Source organism: Bombina bombina, chromosome 11 (assembly GCF_027579735.1).
Source record: "Bombina bombina isolate aBomBom1 chromosome 11, aBomBom1.pri, whole genome shotgun sequence".
NCBI classification, from domain to species: domain Eukaryota; kingdom Metazoa; phylum Chordata; class Amphibia; order Anura; family Bombinatoridae; genus Bombina; species Bombina bombina.
The window spans coordinates 161,290,090-161,312,026 of NC_069509.1; the positions used below are offsets into that span (position 1 = coordinate 161,290,090).

The following is a 21,937-nucleotide window of genomic DNA, read 5'->3' on the forward strand; positions in this document are numbered from 1 at the left end:
AAACGAGACCAGTGCTGATTGACAAACCTTGTTTATGAACCAATCAAGGTTATGCAGAAGAGATTAAAGGGGCAGTAAACCTCAAAAATGTTTTATAATTCTGCACATAGTGCAGAATTATATAACATATTAGTGCAAACATTATAAAACGTAATATACCCTTTTAATTTAAAAAAAACAAAATGGCTGTTTTACAGATCCGCTCTCTGTGCTCTTCTGAGCGGGTCTGTTTATTTCACACAGCGCATCGGGCCAGCTGTATAGTCACAGCCCGGCCCGACCGCGCCATTATAAACAGTGCAGCTCACTCCTGCTCTGTCTGACAGCAGGAGCGAGCTGCACTTAGTGTTATGGCGCGTTCGGGCCGCGCTGTGACTATACAGCTGGCCCGATGCGCTGTGTGAAATAAACAGACCCGCTCAGAAGAGCACAGAGAGCGGATCTGTAAAACAGCCATTTTGTTTTTTTTAAATTAAAAGGGTATATTACGTTTTATAATGTTTGCGCTAATATAATGTTATATAATTCTGCACTATGTGCAGAATTATATAACATTATTTTTAAGGTTTACTGACACTTTAAATACCAACCCGTAGCTAATTATGCTTTAACATCAAGTTGTATAAAAGGCGTCAATACTTATCGTAAATCAACAAGCAACATAAATTAAGTCCCATGTTAATCAGAGATTTATCGCATTTTACATATATTAAAGTGAAGGTAAAATTTGGTGAATGAGAGCCCGTTTTTTTTTTAAAAAAAAAAAATACTATTAAAAACACGGGCACTTTCATTCATCAAAGTTTACAAAGCAGCCGTTTTGTTTTTAAAAATTTTTTTTTTTTTTTTTTTTTTTTTCACCAGCTAGAGCAGCTTCCCCCCCACCTAGAGCAGCTTCCCCCCACCTAGAGATCCTCTCTTCACACGTCAGCAATGACTAATCCGGCTTCCTCCAATCACAGCTTTCCCCCCAGGGTAGTCATTGCCTGAGGCCATGCTGTGATTGGAGGAAGCCGGATTAGTCATTGCTGACGTGTGAAGAGAGGATCTCTAGGTGGGGGAAGTTGCTCTAGCTGTGAAAAGAAAAAAAAAAGGTAATTTTTTTTTAACAAAACGGCTGCTTTGTAAACTTTGAAAGTGCCCCTGTTTTTAATAATATTTTTACACAGGCTTTCATTCACCAAAGTTTACCTTCACTTTAAGGTGTGCAGTGGATTCTAGAAGTGACTATTTTCTCCAACATTGGTGTGTCCGGTCCACGGCGTCATCCTTACTTGTGGGATATTCTCTTCCCCAACAGGAAATGGCAAAGAGTCCCAGCAAAGCTGGTCACATGATCCCTCCTAGGCTCCGCCCACCCCAGTCATTCTCTTTGCCGTTGCACAGGCAATATCTCCACGGAGATGGTTAAGAGTTTTTTGGTGTTTAAATGTAGTTTTATTCTTCTATCAAGTGTTTATTTTAAAATAGTGCTGGTATGTACTATTTACTCTGAAACAGAAAAGGATGAAGATTTCTGTTTGTAAGAGGATGATTTTAGCAGACAGTAACTAAAATCGATTGCTTTTTCCACACAGGACTGTTGAGATGAAGTAACTTCAGTTGGGGGAAACAGTTAGCAGTCTTTTCTGCTTAAGGTATGACTAGCCATATTTCTAACAAGACCATGTAATGCTGGAAGGCTGTCATTTCCCCTCATGGGGACCGGTAAGCCATTTTCTTAGATAAACATAAAAGAATAAAGGGCTTAAAAACTGGTAGACATTTTTCTGGGCTAAAACAATTGCTTTACTAGGCATATTATGCAGATTCTAACTAATTATTGGTATTATAATCTTGGGGAACGTTTAGAAAAACGTCAGGCACTGTGTTGGACACCTTTTTCAGATGGGGGCCTTTCTAGTTATAGACAGAGCCTCATTCTGGGACTGTATAGGGGTTAAATGTAAAAACGGCTCCGGTTCCGTTAATTTAAGGGTTAAAGCTATGAAAATTGGTGTGCAATACTTTTAATGCTTTAAGACACTGTGGTGAAATTGTGGTCAATTTTGAACAATTCCTTCATACTTTTTCACATATTCAGTAATAAAGTGTTTTCAGTTTGAAATTTAAAGTGACAGTAACGGTTTTATTTTAAAACGTTTTTTTGTGCTTTGTTGACAAGTTTAAGCCTGTTTAACATGTCTGTACCATCAGATAAGCTATGTTCTATATGTATGAAAGCCAATGTGTCTCCCTATTTAAATTTATGTGATAATTGTGCCATAGTGTCCAAACAAAGTAAGGACAGTAATGCAACAGATAATGATATTGCCCAAGATGATTCCTCAAATGAGGGGAGTAAACATGATACTACATCATCCCCTACTGTGTCTACACCAGTTATGCCCACACAGGAGGCCCCTAGTACATCTAGTGCGCCAATACTTATTACCATGCAACAATTAACGGCTGTAATGGATAACTCCATAGCAAATCTTTTATCCAAAATGCCTACTTATCAGAGAAAGCGCGATTGCTCTGTTTTAAACACTGAAGAGCAAGAGGACGCTGATGATAACTGTTCTGACATACCCTCACACCAATCTCAAGGGGCCATGAGGGAGGTTTTGTCTGATGGAGAAATTTCAGATTCAGGAAAAATTTCTCATCAAGCTGAACCTGATGTTGTGACATTTAAATTTAAATTAGAACATCTCCGCGCACTGCTTAAGGAGGTGTTATCTACTCTGGATGATTGTGACAATTTGGTCATTCCAGAGAAATTATGTAAGATGGACAAGTTCCTAGAGGTTCCGGTGCCCCCCGACGCTTTTCCTATACCCAAGCGGGTGGCGGACATAGTAAATAAAGAGTGGGAAAGGCCCGGCATACCTTTTGTCCCCCCCCCTATATTTAAGAAATTATTTCCTATAGTTGACCCCAGAAAGGACTTATGGCAGACAGTCCCCAAGGTCGAGGGGGCGGTTTCTACTCTAAACAAACGCACTACTATTCCTATCGAAGATAGTTGTGCTTTCAAAGATCCTATGGATAAGAAATTAGAGGGTTTGCTTAAAAAGATTTTTGTACAGCAAGGTTACCTTCTACAACCAATTTCATGCATTGTTCCTGTCACTACGGCAGCGTGTTTCTGGTTCGAGGAACTAGAAAAATCGCTCAGTAAAGAATCTTCGTATGAGGAGGTTATGGACAGAGTTCAAGCACTTAAATTGGCTAACTCTTTTGTTTTAGATGCCGCTTTGCAATTAGCTAGATTAGCGGCGAAAAATTCAGGGTTTGCTGTCGAGGCGCGCAGAGTGCTTTGGCTAAAGTCTTGGTCAGCGGATGTGTCTTCCAAGACAAAATTGCTTAACGTTCCAGAGATTCACTCCGTTGGTGGCTGACCCTGGACAATCTGTCACAGGGAATGAGCTTCCGCAGACCAGAGTGGGTCATTGTCACGACCGACGCCAGCCTAGTGGGCTGGGGCGCGGTCTGGGAATCCCTGAAAGCTCAGGGTCTATGGTCTCGGGAAGAGTCTCTTCTCCCGATAAACATTCTGGAACTGAGAGCGATATTCAATGCTCTCAGAGCTTGGCCTCAACTAGCAAAGGCCAAATTCATAAGGTTTCAGTCGGACAACATGACGACCGTTGCATATATCAATCATCAGGGGGGAACAAGGACTTCCCTGGCGATGAAAGAAGTGACCAAGATAATTCAATGGGCGGAGGATCACTCCTGCCACTTGTCTGCGATCCACATCCCAGGAGTGGAAAATTGGGAAGCGGATTTTCTGAGTCGTCAGACATTCCATCCGGGGGAGTGGGAACTCCATCCGGAAATCTTTGCCCAAATAACTCAATTATGGGGCATTCCAGACATGGATCTGATGGCGTCTCGTCAGAACTTCAAGGTTCCTTGCTACGGGTCCAGATCCAGGGATCCCAAGGCAACCCTAGTAGATGCACTAGTAGCACCTTGGACCTTCAACCTAGCTTATGTATTCCCACCGTTTCCTCTCATCCCCAGGCTGGTAGCCAGGATCAATCAGGAGAGGGCCTCGGTGATCTTGATAGCTCCTGCGTGGCCACGCAGGACTTGGTATGCAGACCTGGTGAATATGTCATCGGCTCCACCATGGAAGCTACCTTTGAGTCAGGACCTTCTTGTTCAGGGTCCATTCGAACATCCGAATCTGGTTTCCCTCCAACTGACGGCTTGGAGATTGAACGCTTGATTTTATCCAAGCGTGGGTTTTCAGATTCTGTAATAGATACTCTGATTCAGGCTAGAAAGCCTGTAACTAGAAAAATTTACCATAAAATATGGAAAAAATATATCTGTTGGTGTGAATCTAAAGGATTCCCATGGAACAAGATAAAAATTCCTAAGATTCTATCCTTTCTACAAGAAGGTTTGGAGAAAGGATTATCTGCAAGTTCTCTGAAGGGACAGATCTCTGCTTTATCTGTTTTACTTCACAAAAGACTGGCAGCTGTGCCAGATGTTCAAGCATTTGTTCAGGCTCTGGTTAGGATCAAGCCTGTTTACAGACCTTTGACTCCTCCCTGGAGTCTAAATCTAGTTCTTTCAGTTCTTCAAGGGGTTCAGTTTGAACCCTTACATTCCGTAGATATTAAGTTATTATCTTGGAAAGTTTTGTTTTTGGTTGCAATTTCTTCTGCTAGAAGAGTTTCAGAGTTATCTGCTCTGCAGTGTTCTCCGCCCTATCTGGTGTTCCATGCAGATAAGGTGGTTTTGCGTACTAAGCCTGGTTTTCTTCCGAAGGTTGTTTCCAACAAAAATATTAACCAGGAGATAGTTGTACCTTCTTTGTGTCCGAATCCAGTTTCAAAGAAGGAACGTTTGTTACACAATTTGGACGTAGTCCGTGCTCTAAAATTCTATTTAGAGGCTACCAAAGATTTCAGACAAACATCTTCCTTGTTTGTTGTTTATTCTGGTAAAAGGAGAGGTCAAAAAGCGACTTCTACCTCTCTTTCCTTTTGGCTTAAAAGCATTATCCGATTGGCTTATGAGACTGCCGGACGGCAGCCTCCTGAAAGAATCACAGCTCACTCCACTAGGGCTGTGGCTTCCACATGGGCCTTCAAGAACGAGGCTTCTGTTGACCAGATATGTAAGGCAGCGACTTGGTCTTCACTGCACACTTTTGCCAAATTTTAAATTTGATACTTTTGCTTCTTCGGAGGCTATTTTTGGGAGAAAGGTTTTGCAAGCTGTGGTGCCTTCCATTTAGGTGACCTGATTTGCTCCCTCCCTTCATCCGTGTCCTAAAGCTTTGGTATTGGTTCCCACAAGTAAGGATGACGCCGTGGACCGGACACACCAATGTTGGAGAAAACAGAATTTATGCTTACCTGATAAATTACTTTCTCAAACGGTGTGTCCGGTCCACGGCCCGCCCTGGTTTTTTAATCAGGTCTGATGAATTATTTTCTCTGACTACAGTCACCACGGTATCATATGGTTTCTCCTATATATATTTCCTCCTGTCCGTCGGTCGAATGACTGGGGTGGGCGGAGCCTAGGAGGGATCATGTGACCAGCTTTGCTGGGACTCTTTGCCATTTCCTGTTGGGGAAGAGAATATCCCACAAGTAAGGATGACGCCGTGGACCGGACACACCGTTGGAGGAAGTAATTTATCAGGTAAGCATAAATTCTGTTTTATGAATCAAAACTATTTAACCCCTTAAGGACCGGACATTTTGGACAAAAATGTCCCCAAAAGACCAGAGCATTTTTAGCATTTGTGCCATTTAAATAGAAATAGAGCCTTTTTTATATTTACCTATCAAAACAATATATTAAAGCGTTGGCTTTTTCACTGAAATTATTTACAAACTGCTTGTGCAATCATGGCACAAATGGTTGTAAATGCTTCTCTGGAATCCCCTTTGTTCAGAAATGGCAGATATTTCTCTCCTCATTGCTTTTTGGTAATTAGGAGGCCGCTAAATGCCGCTGCACACCACACTTGTATAATACCCAGCAGTGATGGGGTTAGTTAGGTAGCTTGTAGAGGTTAATTTTAGCTTTAGTGTATAGGTTACCCTCCCACTTGACACATCCCTCCCTCACATCACAATTGTCACTGCTATCTTAAGTACTGGCAGAAAGTCTGCCAGTATTAAAATAAGGTTGTGTTTTTTTGTTTTTAATAAATTTTCTGCAATGTTGGATTTCCCCCCCCCCCAACCTCCCTGATCCCCTCCCCCCCTACCTATTTGCAGCGATCTTAGGTGCTGGCAGCTGTCTGCCAGTACCCAGTTTGCTGCAAATTTTTTACACAAAAATTAAAAAATTGTTTTTTGTTTTTTTTTTTCCTGTAGGGTAGCTGCCCCCTCCCAGATCCCTTTATGGCAGCGGATCCCACATAGGATCCCCCACATTGCCCCTCCCTCCCTCCTTCCCCCTCAATGACGCAGGTGTTTTTTTTTTTTTTATTATTTTGGGCTTCCCTGTAGCGTGACGTAGCAGATGCTCCCGCATCCTACAGCGATGGGCTGCCCACCAACTATCAGCACCACCGCTGTCCGATGCAGAGAGGTTCTGCATCAGTAACTCTGCACATCTTTTTCTACAGTGCCCCACTCGTGGGGCATGCAGAAATAGCACAATCTCACAATTTTGAGCGAGATCACGGAAGAGAGAAGCCCAGGGGACTGCAGCGACGTCCAGGGTAAGTCGCTGGTCCTTAAGGGCATAACGACCAGCGTCGTACAGGGTATGGCGCTGGTCGTTAATGGGTTAATAATTTGCAGGGTGTAACATAACTTCTAGCAAAGTGTTTATTTGTTACTTGTTTTTGGATGTTGGAAAAATTGTTTGCTTTACCTGATGTAGCTGAAAGTGACATAGTGGAACAATTTACATGTTGGAAGATGCGATTTTAACACTAGCATCCTGTATATGGCTTAAGCACATTATTAAAGTACTGTTCAGAAATGCAAACAGAGGTCACACATCTGGGTCATGCGACTGCTGCTGATTGGGTCTGCCATGCCTGCACATGACCAAGAGTTCTCTGCAGCCCCTGAACACGCGCTAGTGTTACAGTTGCATTGTGTAACAAATTTACAGACGGTTGCTAGTATCATAGATTTTATGTATTATGAGGATGCTGTGTTTTTTTTTTTTTTTTTTCTCTACATAATTTGAAAATTGCCAACTTATTTGTTTGGTGTGAAGTTACATTTGGAGTATAATAGATTAAAGGGCCATTGTTGTGGAAGAACTACCTATAGTAGTATTTATTTTTGCAATCAATACATAGTGACCATTTAAATTCAGGTATCTACATATAGTTAAAGTATTTTTTATTTATTTTAAATCTGTTTTAGTGAGCACGATTTTGACCCAGACTCCTACATAATCCCATATGTGTTCCTGTCTTTGAAAAACTTTGCTCCTCAAGTTCATAGTCTTTTACAGACCCACGAGGGCACAGTCCCCCTAATAAGGTAAGTGCTCTAACTACATTGGATTGTGTTCAATTTCATATATAGCTTTAAATTCCCGAAAATCGCACTCTCATCTCAAGATCATGTTGCAACTGCTATGGTGCATAATACAATAAGTAAATATAAGTGATCATATCGGTACTTGCTAGTCCTTTTAAAACAAGTCTGTTCTCAAATCCTAACTTGGTCTCAAAACCACACATTAATACACTGACTTTTTTGCATTATAAAGAGCAGTGAGTGCTGTTTTTTGTCACTTTTTATTAGAATGTATTTATTAAATATACAGGTAGCCCTCAGTTTACGCCAGGGTTAGGTTCCAGGAGGAATGGTTGTAAATTGAAACCCAGTTTATAATGTAAGTCAATGGGAAGTGAGGGAGTTAGGTTCCAGGCCCCTCTCAAAACTGACATAAGTAACACCTAATACATTATTTTTAAAGCTTTGAAATGAAGACTTTAAATGCTAAACAGCATTATAAATCTAATAATATAGATTGTATCATCACCAAACTAAGTTTAATGAACAAAAACAATTGCTAACAGCACCTAATAAAATAATCACACAACAGACTGCATCATCAAACTAAGTTTAATGAACAAAAACAATTGCTAACAGCACCTAATAAAATAATCACACAACAGACTGCATCATCAAACTAAGTTTAATGAACAAAAACAATTGCTAACAGCACCTAATAAAATAATCACACAACAGACTGCATCATCAAACTAAGTTTAATGAACAAAAACAATTGCTAACAGCACCTAATAAAATAATCACACAACAGACTGCATCATCAAACTAAGTTTAATGAACAAAAACGTTTTTTTTTCTTGCATTTTTCTGCAATCAGTTCTCTGCATTGTTAGCATGTTAGATAATATTGGGTCTGCACCTATTCTATGTATTTCAATCTGCAGTGATTAATAGGCAGTTAAGCACCTTCACCTCAAGCTGCTGGACAGGAAGATAATAGGGAAGTGGCTGCTCGATAGCTAATGTCTGGCTGTGTACACAGATCCATTTCAGACCTGTTAAGTTGCATAACTTTGCTGCAAAATAAGCGGACAGCTCCGCCTACTGGCTATTTTAATTTCTGCACATGACTGAAAAAAAGTTGTTGTTCTGAAACGCGCAAATTGAACCGGCATAAACAGAGGGCCACCTGTATTGCCTTAAGGTGAAATGTGGTTTATTACTACTTTAATTTTACTGGAAAGAAAAATGTTTTAGTTTATGGATAGAAATTAATGGAAAAAAAGTAGGAATTTCAATTTCCATCATAAAATGGCTTTTTTTTTTTTTAAATGTTTTTGAACGTTTCGGATTGTTAAATTAAACTTATTACTTTCCTTGCTCTTTGAGGCAAATGAGAAATAGTTCAATTTTATATGTTCCACTCCAATATTATTGAAAAAACACTAACCTGATTGTACACTTAAAGTGATGGTCAATGTTCCACTTTGTATAAACAGATCTGGAATGTTAGCAATGTTTTAGATGGAGTTTAATTAATCAGTTGTAATAAACATGCACTTTGTTACTTTATGCAGCACTGAAATTCAAATACCTGTGCGATCCGGCTGACCACTTCTAGTCGTGTGTTTTTTGTTTTCTTTCATGTAATTGGCAAGAGTCCATGAGCTAGTGACGTATGGGATATACAATCCTACCAGGAGGGGCAAAGTTTCCCAAACCTCAAAATGCCTATAAATACACCTCCCACCACACCCACAATACAATTTTACAAACTTTGCCTCCCTGTGGAGGTGGTGAAGTAAGTTTGTGCTTAACTTTCTTCTGTGATATGCGCTTCTCAGCATTTTGAAGCCTGATTCCTCAGAGTACATTGAATGTCAGAGGGATGTGAAGGGACTATCACCTATTGAATTCTATGGATTTCCTCTCGGGAAATCTTTTTCATAGGTTCTGTTATTGGTCATTGAGATTCATCTCCTACCTCCCTTTTTCAGATTGACGATATACTCTCATATTCCATTACCTCTACTGATAACCGGTTTCAGTATTGGTTTGGCTATCTGCTATATGTGGATGGGTGTCTTTCGGCAAGTATGTTTTCATTACTTAAGACACTCTCAGCTATGGTTTGGCACTTTGTATTAATGTAATGATATATATTGCGTCATTCTTGGCACGAAGGTACGTTCGATGACGCAAATTCGTCATTTCCGGCGTTTTAGTTGAAGCCAGGTTTCCTTGCACAAGGTTGCGTCTGCCATGACGCCAGTTGCGTCATTTCCGGATGTTGGCGCCAAAAAAAATCATTTTGCGTTGTGCGTCACACTTGGCGCCAAATAATTTATTCTTTTAAGCCTCACTTCCTATATGCCCCTTGCCTTTTTCTATGCTCAGAGGACTATGCTGTTTACATTTTTTTTTTTTTCCCTTTCCTGAAACTGCCATATAAGGAAATTGATCATTTTGCTTAATATGTTTTTTTTTTTCTCTTACATTTGCAAGATGTCTCAATCTGATCCTGTCTTAGAAACCACTGTTAGATCCCTGCTGCCTGATAACAGTTCTACCAAATTCAAGTGTATCTGTTGTAAATTAGCGGAGATTATATCTCCAGCTGTGGTATATAATAGTTGTCATGATAAGCTTTTACATGCAGAGAATGTATCCATCAGTACTAGTACAATGCCTGATCTTTCAACATTTAATGTACATGGTATCCCTGTGAATATAAAAGATTTTATTGCTGATGCGATTCAGAAGGCTTTGTCTGCTATTCTGCCTTCTAATAAACGTAAAAGGTCTTTCTCTTACATGGTGTATCCAGTCCACGGATTCATCCTTACTTGTGGGATATTCTCAATCCCTACAGGAAGTGGCAGAGAGCACACAGCAAAGCTGTCCATATAGCTCCCCTCAGGCTCCGCCCCCCCCAGTCATTCTCTTTGCCGCTCTAACAAGTAGCATCTCCACGGGAGGGTAAAGAGTATGTGGTGTTGGATTTGTAGTTTTTTATTTCTTCAATCAAGAGTTTATTTTAAAATAATGCCGGTTTGTACTATTTACTCTGAGGCAGAAAGTGATGATTTCTGCTGAGAGGAAAAAGCATGTTGTAACTAAAATCCATTGCTGTTCCCACGCAGGACTGTTGAGTACCGGAGAACTTCAGTTGGGGGGAACAGTTTGCAGGCTTGAACTGCTTAAGGTATGCTCAGTAATTTTTTTTCTAACAAGACCTGGTAATGCTAGAAGACTGATAGAAATCCCCATGTGGGAAGGTAAGCCATTTTCTGAGACGCAGTATAGAAGGATGGCTTCTGTGAAGGGCTTAAATACTGGTAGACACTGTGATGGGCTAAATCGATTACTTTATTAGTGTAATCTTACATTTATCAAGTGTTTTTCGACGTTGGAACACTTTTGGTTTTTTTTTTTATTACGCCTGGCATATTGTAGGACACCTAATCTGACTCAGGAAGGCCCCATAACTCTGGAATGAAGAGGGAGGGGGCCTCATTTTCGCGCCTCAGTTGCGCAGTTGTTTTGCAAGGCAGCTTCATGCAGCTTCACGTGTAGAGTCCTGAGAGTACAGGAGGACTTCAGGGAGGCTTATTTTCTTCTGCAAATAACCCAAAAGGAAGGTAGGGCCACAGCAAAGACTGTGGCACAGTGCTGTAATGTGTTAAACCAGTAGTTTACTTAAATTTGCTCTGGCTTGGGCAATAAGGGGTTAATTGAGTTGAAAATTTGTGTGCAATCAAATGTAGCCCAAGATGATTCTTTAACAGAAGGTAATGAGGATAGTCCTTCCTCTCCCCATGTGTCGACACCAGTTACGCCCGCGCAAGCGATGCCTAGTACCTCTAGAGCATTGGCCCCTATTACTTTACAACAATTAGCAGCAGTAATGGATAATTCCCTTGCAGCATTCTTATCCAAACTGCCAGTCTTTCCAAGAAAGCGCGATAGCTCAGTTTTAAATACAGAGGATGAGCAATCAGAAGCTTTGGATGATTTATCTGTAGTACCCTCACAACACTCAGATGTAGCAGTGAGGGAGAAATTTCTGACACAGGAAAAGTTTCTCAGCGGGCAGAGTCAGATTCATTAGCGTTTAAATTTAAGCTGGAACACCTCCGCGTCCTGCTTAAGGAGGTTTTAGCTACGCTGGATGATTGTGACCCCATGGTGGTCCCAGAAAAACGGTGTAAAATGGACAGGTTTTTAGAGGTCCCTGTATACACTGAGGCATTTCCGATCCCAAAGAGGGTGGTGGATATTGTGACTAGGGAGTGGGAGAGACCAGGTGTACCCTTTGTTTCCCCCCCTGTCTTTAAGAAAATGTTCCCCATAAACGACCCCAGGCGGGACGCGTGGCAGACGGTCCCTAAGGTAGAGGGAGCTGTTTCAACACTTGCTAAGCGTACAACTATACCAATAGAGGACAGTTGTGCTTTCAAAGATCCTATGGATAAAAAATTTGAAGGATTGCTGAAGAAAATATTTGTTCAGCAAGGTTTTCTTCTCCAACCAATTGCCTGCATTATTCCGGTAACTACTGCAGCGGCATTTTGGTTTGAGGCTCTGGAGGAGTCGCTCCAGAGGGAGACTTCATACGACTAGGTCATGGATAGAATTCATGCTCTAAAGCTGGCTAATTCTTTTATCACTGATGCCGCTTTGCAATTAGCTAAGTTAGCGGCGAAAAACTCAGGATTTGCCATCATGGCGCGAAGAGCTCCTTGACTCAAATCGTGGTCGGCGGATGTGTCGTCCAAAACGAAACTGTTAAATATTCCCTTCAAGGGGAAAACCCTGTTTGGCCCAGAGCTGAAAGAAATTATTTCGGATATCACTGGGGGATAGGGCCATGCCCTTCCACAAGATAGGCCGTTTAAGGCCAAAAACAAGGCTAATTTTCGCTCCTTTCGCAACTTCAGGAGCGGACCTGCTGCAACCTCTGCTGCCGCAAAGCAGGATAGCGCTTCACAGCCCAAAGCAACCTGGAAACCCTTGCAGGGTTGGAATAAGGCTAAACAGGCCAAGAAGCCTGCTCCTGCTACCAAGACAGCATGAAGGGGTAGCCCCCGATCCGGGACCGGATCTAGTAAGGGGCAGACTTTCTCTCTTTGCTCAGGCAAGAGATGTTCCAGATCCCTGGGCATTAGAAATAGTTGCTCAGGGGTACCTGCTAGAATTCAAGGATTCTCCCCCAAGGGGAAGGTTCCACATTTCTCGTTTGTCTTCAGACCAAACAAAGAAACAGGCGTTCTTACGCTGTGTAGAAGATCTACTAAAAATGGTAGTGATACACCCAGTTCCAATTGCAGAACAAGGACTGGGCTTTTACTCAAACCTGTTCGTAGTTCCCAAAAAGGAAGGAACTTTCAGGCCAATCCTGGATCTAAAAATTCTAAACAAATTCCTCAGAGTTCCGTCTTTCATGATGGAAACCATTCGGACAATCTTGCCGATGATCCAGGATGGTCAATATATGACTACCGTGGATCTAAAGGATGCGTATCTACATATCCCTATCCACAAAGATCACCATCAGTTCCTAAGATTCGCCTTTCTGGACAAACATTACCAGTTCGTGGCTCTTCCTTTCGGGTTGGCCACCGCTCCCAGAATTCTCACAAAGGTGCTAGGGTCCCTTCTAGCGGTACTAAGACCGCGGGGCATTGCAGTGGCACCTTACCTAGACGACATCTTAATACAGGCGTCTTTTCACAGAGCCAAGGCTCATACAGACATTGTTCTGGCCTTTCTAAGGTCTCACGGGTGGAAGGTGAACGTAGAAAAAAGTTCTGTCCCCGCTCACAAGGGTTCCCTTCCTGGGAACACTAATAGACTCGGTAGAAATGAAAATCTTTCTGACAGAGGTCAGGAAGTCAAAACTTTTGAATACTTGCCGAGTTCTTCATTCCATTCTTCGGCCTTCTTGTGGCTCAGTGCATGGAGGTAACGGTCTAATGGTTGCGGCAATGGACGTAGTCCCTTTTGCCTGAATTCATCTCAGACCACTGCAACTGTGCATGCTCAAGCAGTGGAATGGGGATTATGCAGATTTGTCTCAAATACAAATGGACCAGAAAACCAGAGACCTCTCTGGTGGTTGTCTCAGGATCACCTGTCTCAGGGAATGAGTTTCCGCAGGCCGGAGTGGATCATTGTTACGACCGATGCCAGTCTGTTAGGCTGGGGTGCGGTCTGGGACTCCCTGAAAGCTCAGGGTCTATGGTCTTGGGAAGAATCTCTTCTCCCGATAAACATTTTGGAGCTGAGAGCGATATTCAATACGCTCCAGGCGTGGCCTCAACTAGCGGAGGCCAAATTCATCAGATTTCAGTCAGACAACATCACGACTGAAGCGTACATCAATCATCAGGGAGGAACAAAGAGTTCCCTAGCGATGAAGGAAGTATCCAAGATCATCGAATGGGCGGAGGATCACTCAGCCATCTATCTGCAATCCACATCCCAGGGGTAAACAACTGGGAGGCGGATTTTCTAAGTCGCCAGACTTTCCATGCGGGGGAGTGGGAACTCCACCCAGAGGTTTTTTCTCAGCTGACCCAGCTATGGGGCCCTCCAGAATTGGATTTGATGGCGTCCCGTCAGAACGCCAAACTTCCCCTTTACGGATCCAGGGATCCCAAGGCGGCATTGATAGATGCATTAATAGCGCCTTGGTCATTCAGTCTAGCTTATGTCTTTCCACCGTTTCCTCTTCTTCCTCGGCTAGTAGCCAGAATCAAACAGGAGAAGGCTTCGGTAATTTTGATAGCACCTGCGTGGCCACGCAGGACTTGGTATGCAGACCTAGTGGGCATGTCATCGGTCCCACCTTGGAAACTGCCATCGAGGCAGGATCTTCTAATTCAAGGTCTTTTCAAGCATCCAAATCTAGTTTCTTTCATGTAATTAGCAAGAGTCCATGAGCTAGTGACGTATGGGATATACATTCCTACCAGGAGGGGCAAAGTTTCCCAAACCTCAAAATGCCTATAAATACACCCCTCACCACACCCACAATTCAGTTTTACAAACTTTGCCTCCTATGGAGGTGGTGAAGTAAGTTTGTGCTAGATTCTACGTTGATATGCGCTCCGCAGCAAGTTGGAGCCCGGTTTTCCTCTCAGCGTGCAGTGAATGTCAGAGGGATGTGAGGAGAGTATTGCCTATTTGAATGCAGTGATCTCCTTCTACGGGGTCTATTTCATAGGTTCTCTGTTATCGGTCGTAGAGATTCATCTCTTACCTCCCTTTTCAGATCGACGATATACTCATATATATATATATACCATTACCTCTGCTGATTTTCGTTTCAGTACTGGTTTGGCTTTCTACAAACATGTAGATGGGTGTCCTGGGGTAAGTAAATCTTATTTTCTGTGACACTCTAAGCTATGGTTGGGCACTTTATTTATAAACATTTATTTGCCTTGACTCAGAATGTTCAACATTCCTTATTTTCAGACAGTCAGTTTCATATTTGGGATTATGCGTTTGAATCAATCATTTTTTCTTACCTTAAAAATTTGACTTTTTTTCCCTGTGGGCTGTTAGGCTCGCGGGGGCTGAAAATGCTTCATTTTATTGCGTCATTCTTGGCGCGGACTTTTTTGGCGCAAAAAATCTTTTTCTTTTTCCGGCGTCATACGTGTCGCCGGAAGTTGCGTCATTTTTTTACGTCCTTTTGCGCCAAAAATGTCGGCGTTCCGGATGTGGCGTCATTTTTGGCGCCAAAAAGCATTTAGGCGCCAAACAATGTGGGCGTATTATTTGGCGCCAAAAAATATGGGCGTCGCTTTTGTCTCCACATTATTTCTCATTTTTTCTTTGCTTCTGGTTACTAGAAGCTTGTTTATTGGCATTTTTTCCCATTCCTGAAACTGTCATTTAAGGAATTTGATCAATTTTGCTTTATATGTTGTTTTTTCTCTTACATATTGCAAGATGTCTCACGTTGCATCTGAGTCAGAAGATACTTCAGGAAAATCGCTGTCTAGTGCTGGAACTACCAAAGCTAAGTGTATCTGCTGTAAACTTTTGGTAGCTATTCCTCCGGCTGTTTGTATTAATTGTCATGACAAACTTGTTAAAGCAGATAATATTTCCTTTAGTAATGTACCATTGCCTGTTGCAGTTCCCGCAACATCTAAGGTGCAGAATGTTCCTGATAACATAAGAGATTTTGTTTCTGAATCCATCAAGAAGGCTATGTCTGTTATTTCTCCTTCTAGGAAACATAAAAAATCTTTTAAAACTTCTCTCTACAGATGAATTTTTAAATGAACATCATTCTGATTCTGATGACTCTTCTGGTTCAGAGGATTCTGTCTCAGAGATTGATGCTGATAAATCTTCATATTTATTTAAAATGGAATTTATTCGTTCTTTACTTAAAGAAGTACTAATTGCTTTAGAAATAGAGGATTCTGGTCCTCTTGATACGAATTCTAAACGTTTAGATAAGGTGTTTAAATCTCCTGTGGTTATTCCAGAAGTTTTTCCTGTTCCTAATGCTATTTCTGAAGTAATTTCCAGAGAATGGGATAAATTGGGTAATTCATTTACTCCTTCTAAACGTTTTAAGCAATTATATCCTGTGCCGTCTGACAGATTAGAATTTTGGGACAAAATCCCTAAAGTTGATGGGGCTATTTCTACCCTTGCTAAACGTACTACTATTCCTACGTCAGATGGTACTTCGTTTAAAGATCCTTTAGATAGGAAAATTGAATCCTTTCTAAGAAAAGCTTATCTGTGTTCAGGTAATCTTCTTAGACCTGCTATATCTTTGGCTGATGTTGCTGCAGCTTCAACTTTTTGGTTGGAGACTTTAGCGCAACAAGTAACAGATCATGATTCTCATAATATTATTATTCTTCTTCAGCATGCTAATAATTTTATCTGTGATGCCATTTTTGATATTATCAGAGTTTATGTCAGGTTTATGTCTCTAGCTATTTTAGCTAGAAGAGCTTTATGGCTTAAAACTTGGAATGCTGATATGGCTTCTAAATCAACTCTACTTTCCATTTCTTTCCAGGGTAACAAATTATTTGGTTCTCAGTTGGATTCCATTATCTCAACTGTTACTGGTGGGAAAGGAACTTTTTTACCACAGGATAAAAAATCTAAGGGTAAAAACAGGGCTAATAATCGTTTTCGTTCCTTTCGTTTCAACAAAGAACAAAAGCCTGATCCTTCATCCTCAGGAGCAGTTTCAGTTTGGAAACCATCTCCAGTCTGGAATAAATCCAAGCCTTCTAGAAAGGCAAAGCCTGCTTCTAAGTCCACATGAAGGTGCGGCCCTCATTCCAGCTCAGCTGGTAGGGGGCAGGTTACGTTTTTTCAAAGAAATTTGGATTAATTCTGTTCACAATCTTTGGATTCAGAACATTGTTTCAGAAGGGTACAGAATTGGTTTCAAGATGAGACCTCCTGCAAAGAGATTTTTTCTTTCCCGTGTCCCAGTAAATCCAGTGAAAGCTCAAGCATTTCTGAATTGTGTTTCAGATCTAGAGTTGGCTGGAGTAATTATGCCAGTTCCAGTTCTGGAACAGGGGATGGGGTTTTATTCAAATCTCTTCATTGTACCAAAGAAGGAGAATTCCTTCAGACCAGTTCTGGATCTAAAAATATTGAATAGTTATGTAAGGATACCAACGTTCAAAATGGTAACTGTAAGGACTATCTTGCCTTTTGTTCAGCAAGGGCATTATATGTCCACAATAGATTTACAGGATGCTTATCTGCATATTCCGATTCATCCAGATCATTATCAGTTCCTGAGATTCTCTTTTCTGGACAAGCATTACCAGTTTGTGGCTCTGCCGTTTGGCCTAGCTACAGCTCCAAGAATTTTTACAAAGGTTCTTGGTGCCCTTCTGTCTGTAATCAGAGAACAGGGTATTGTGGTATTTCCTTATTTGGACGATATCTTGGTACTTGCTCAGTCTTTACATTTAGCAGAATCTCATACGAATCGACTTGTGTTGTTTCTTCAAGATCATGGTTGGAGGATCAATTTACCAAAAAGTTCATTGATTCCTCAGACAAGGGTAACTTTTCTGGGTTTCCAGATAGATTCAGTGTCCATGACTCTGTCTTTGACAGACAAGACGTCTAAAATTGATTTCAGCTTGTCGAAACCTTCAGTCACAATCATTCCCTTCGGTAGCCTTATGCATGGAAATTCTAGGTCTTATGACTGCTGCATCGGACGCGATCCCCTTTGCTCGTTTTCACATGCGACCTCTTCAGCTCTGTATGCTGAATCAATGGTGCAGGGATTACACAAAGATATCTCAATTAATATCTTTAAAACCGATTGTACGACACTCTCTAACGTGGTGGACAGATCACCATCGTTTAATTCAGGGGGCTTCTTTTGTGCTTCCGACCTGGACTGTAATTTCAACAGATGCAAGTCTCACAGGTTGGGGAGCTGTGTGGGGATCTCTGACGGCACAAGGAGTTTGGGAATCTCAGGAGGTGAGATTACCGATCAATATTTTGGAACTCCGTGCAATTTTCAGAGCTCTTCAGTCTTGGCCTCTTCTGAAGAGAGAATCGTTCATTTGTTTTCAGACAGACAATGTCACAACTGTGGCATACATCAATCATCAAGGAGGGACTCACAGTCCTCTGGCTATGAAAGAAGTATCTCGAATTCTGGTTTGGGCGGAATCCAGCTCCTGTCTAATCTCTGCGGTTCATATCCCAGGTATAGACAATTGGGAAGCGGATTATCTCAGTCGCCAAACGTTGCATCCGGGCGAATGGTCTCTTCACCCAGAGGTATTTCTTCAGATTGTTCAAATATGGGAGCTTCCAGAAATAGATCTGATGGCGTCTCATCTAAACAAGAAACTTCCCAGGTATCTGTCCAGATCCCGGGATCCTCAGGCGGAAGCAGTGGATGCATTTTCACTTCCTTGGAAGTATCATCCTGCTTATATCTTTCCGCCTCTAGTTCTTCTTCCAAGAGTAATCTCCAAGATTCTGAAGGAATGCTCGTTTGTTCTGCTGGTAGCTCCGGCATGGCCTCACAGGTTTTGGTATGCGGATCTTGTCCAGATGGCCTCTTGCCATCCGTGGACTCTTCCGCTACGACCAGACCTTCTGTCGCAAGGTCCTTTTTTCCATCAGGATCTCAAATCCTTAAATTTAAAGGTATGGAGATTGAACGCTTGATTCTTAGTCAAAGAGGTTTCTCTGACTCTGTGATTAATACTATGTTACAGGCTCGTAAATCTGTATCCAGAGGGATATATTATAGAGTCTGGAAGACTTATATTTCTTGGTGTCTTTCTCATCATTTTTCTTGGCATTCTTTTAGAATTCCAAGAATTTTAGTTTTTTCAGGATGGTTTAGATAAAGGTTTGTCCGCAAGTTCCTTGAAAGGACAAATCTCTGCTCTTTCTGTTCTTTTTCACAGAAAGATTGCTAATCTTCCTGATATTCATTGTTTTGTACAAGCTTTGGTTCGTATAAAACCTGTCATTAAGTCAATTTCTCCTCCTTGGAGTTTGAATTTGGTTCTAGGGGCTCTTCAAGCTCCTCCGTTTGAACCTATGCATTCATTGGACATTTAAATTACTTTCTTGGAAAGTTTTGTTCCTTTTGGCAATCTCTTCTGCCAGAAGAGTTTCTGAATTATCTGCTCTTTCTTGTGAGTCTCCTTTTCTGATTTTTCATCAGGATAAGGCAGTGTTGCGAACTTCTTTTGAATTTTTACCTAAAGTTGTGAATTCCAACAACATTAGTAGAGAAATTGTGGTTCCTTCATTATGTCCTAATCCTAAGAATTCTAAGGAGAAATCGTTACATTCTTTGGATGTTTTTAGAGCTTTGTAATATTATGTTGAAGCTACTAAGTCTTTCCGAAAGACTTCTAGTTTATTTGTTATCTTTTCCGGTTCTAGAAAAGGCCAGAAAGCTTCTGCCATTTCTTTGGCATCTTGGTTGAAATCTTTAATTCATCTTGCCTATGTTGAGTCGGGTAAAACTCCGCCTCAAAGGATTACAGCTCATTCTACTAGGTCAGTTTCTACTTCCTGGGCAGCAACTTGGTCCTCTTTGCATACTTTTACTAAATTCTACCATTTTGATGTATTTTCTTCTTCTGAAGCAGTTTTTGGTAGAAAAGTACTTCAGGCAGCGGTTTCAGTTTGAATCTTCTGCTTATGTTTTTCATTAAACTTTATTTTGGGTGTGGATTATTTTCAGCAGGAATTGGCTGTCTTTATTTTATCCCTCCCTCTCTAGTGACTCTTGCGTGGAAAGATCCACATCTTGGGTAATCATTATCCCATACGTCACTAGCTCATGGACTCTTGCTAATTACATGAAAGAAAACATAATTTATGTAAGAACTTACCTGATAAATTCATTTCTTTCATATTAGCAAGAGTCCATGAGGCCCACCCTTTTTTTGTGGTGGTTATGATTTTTGTATAAAGCACAATTATTCCAATTCCTTATTTTATATGCTTTCGCACTTTTTTATCACCCCACTTCTTGGCTATTCGTTAAACTGAATTGTGGGTGTGGTGAGGGGTGTATTTATAGGCATTTTGAGGTTTGGGAAACTTTGCCCCTCCTGGTAGGAATGTATATCCCATACGTCACTAGCTCATGGACTCTTGCTAATATGAAAGAAATGAATTTATCAGGTAAGTTCTTACATAAATTATGTTTTCTCTGCAACTGACTGCTTGGAGATTGAACGCTTAATCCTAGCTAAGCGGGGTTTCTCTGAATCAGTTATAGATACTCTGATACAGGCCAGAAAGCCTGTCACCAGGAAAATTTACCATAAGATATGGCGGAAATATCTTTGTTGGTGTGAATCCAAGGGTTATTCGTGGAGTAAGGTTAGGATTCCAAGGATATTGTCTTTTCTCCAAGAAGGTTTGGAGAAAGGTCTGTCAGCTAGTTCCTTAAAGGGACAGATATCTGCTCTGTCTATCCTGTTACACAAGCGTCTGGCAGCTGTACCAGACGTTCAGGCGTTTGCACAGGCCCTAGTTGGAATCAAGCCTGTCTACAGACCTGTGGCTCCTCCATGGAGTCTAAATTTAGTTCTTTCAGTTCTTCAAGGGGTGCCGTTTGAACCTTTGCATTCCATAGATATTAAGTTATTATCTTGGAAAGTTTTGTTTTTGGTAGCTATTTCTTCTGCTCGAAGAGTTTCTGAATTGTCTGCTTTGCAGTGTAATTCACCCTATCTGGTGTTCCATGCAGATAAGGTTGTTTTGCGTACCAAACCTGGTTTCCTTCCAAAGGTGGTTTCTAATAAGAATATTAACCAGGAAATCATTGTTCCTTCTCTGTGCCCTAATCCAGTTTCTAAGACGGAACGAATGTTGCACAATCTTGATGTGGTTCATGCTTTAAAATCCTATTTAAAAGCAACTAAAGATTTCAGACAAACATCATCCTTGTTTGTTGTGTATTCTGGTAAGAGGAGAGGTCAGAAAGCGACTGCTACCTCTCTTTCCTTCTGGCTGAAAAGCATCATCCGGTTGGCTTATGAGACTGCTGGAAAGCAGCCTCCTGAACGAATTACAGCTCATTCCACCAGAGCTGTGGCTTCCACATGGGCTTTCAAGAATGAGGCTTCTGTTGAACAGATCTGTAAGGCAGCGACTTGGTCTTCACTGCATACATTTGCCAAATTTTACAAATTCGATACTTTGGCTTCTTCGGAGGCTATTTTTGGGAGAGAGTTTTTGCAAGCAGTGGTGCCTTCCGTTTAGGTTACCTGTCTTGTTCCCTCCCTTCATCCGTGTCCTAAAGCTTTGGTATTAGTATCCCAGAAGTAAGGATGAATCCGTGGACTGGATACACCATGTAAGAGAAAACAGAATTTATGCTTACCTGATAAATTACTTTCTCTTACGGTGTATCCAGTCCACGGCCCGCCCTGACAATTAAGTCAGGTTCAAATTTATTTTAGTAAACTACAGTCACCACTGCACCCTATAGATTCTCCTTTTTCTCCTAACCGTCGGTCGAAAGACTGGGGGGGGCGGAGCCTGAGGGGAGCTATATGGACAGCTTTGCTGTGTGCTCTTTGCCACTTCCTGTAGGGATTGAGAATATCCGACAAGTAAGGATGAATCCGTGGACTGGATACACCGTAAGAGAAAGTAATTTATCAGGTAAGCATAAATTCTGTTTTTTAAAACTTCTCAAAGTTGATGAAATTTCAAATGACTGACAACATACTGATTTATCCTCCTCTGAGGATCAATTCAGAATATCCTACCTCAGATATTGACACTGACAAACCTTATCTCTCTAAGATGGAGTATATTTGTTCTTTGTTAAAAGTGGTGTTGATTACTTTGGATATTGAGGAAACTAGTCCTCTTGATACTAAAACTAGTAAACGTTTAAATTCTGTTTTATAAACCTCCTGTGGTTACTCCAGAGGTTTTTCCAGTTCCTGATGCTATTTCTTATA

The 21,937-nt window shown here is 41.3% G+C and overlaps 1 protein-coding gene across 1 annotated transcript in view; it reads left to right on the forward strand.

Moving 5' to 3' along the window:
- Positions 1-21,937, forward strand: part of MARF1 (meiosis regulator and mRNA stability factor 1) — a 173,273-nt gene that overhangs the window by 87,684 nt on the left and 63,652 nt on the right. The window contains exon 15 of the mRNA XM_053694533.1: positions 7,353-7,472. Within this exon, the coding sequence (XP_053550508.1) occupies positions 7,353-7,472 (120 nt within the window). The remainder of the gene's footprint in view (positions 1-7,352; positions 7,473-21,937) is intronic.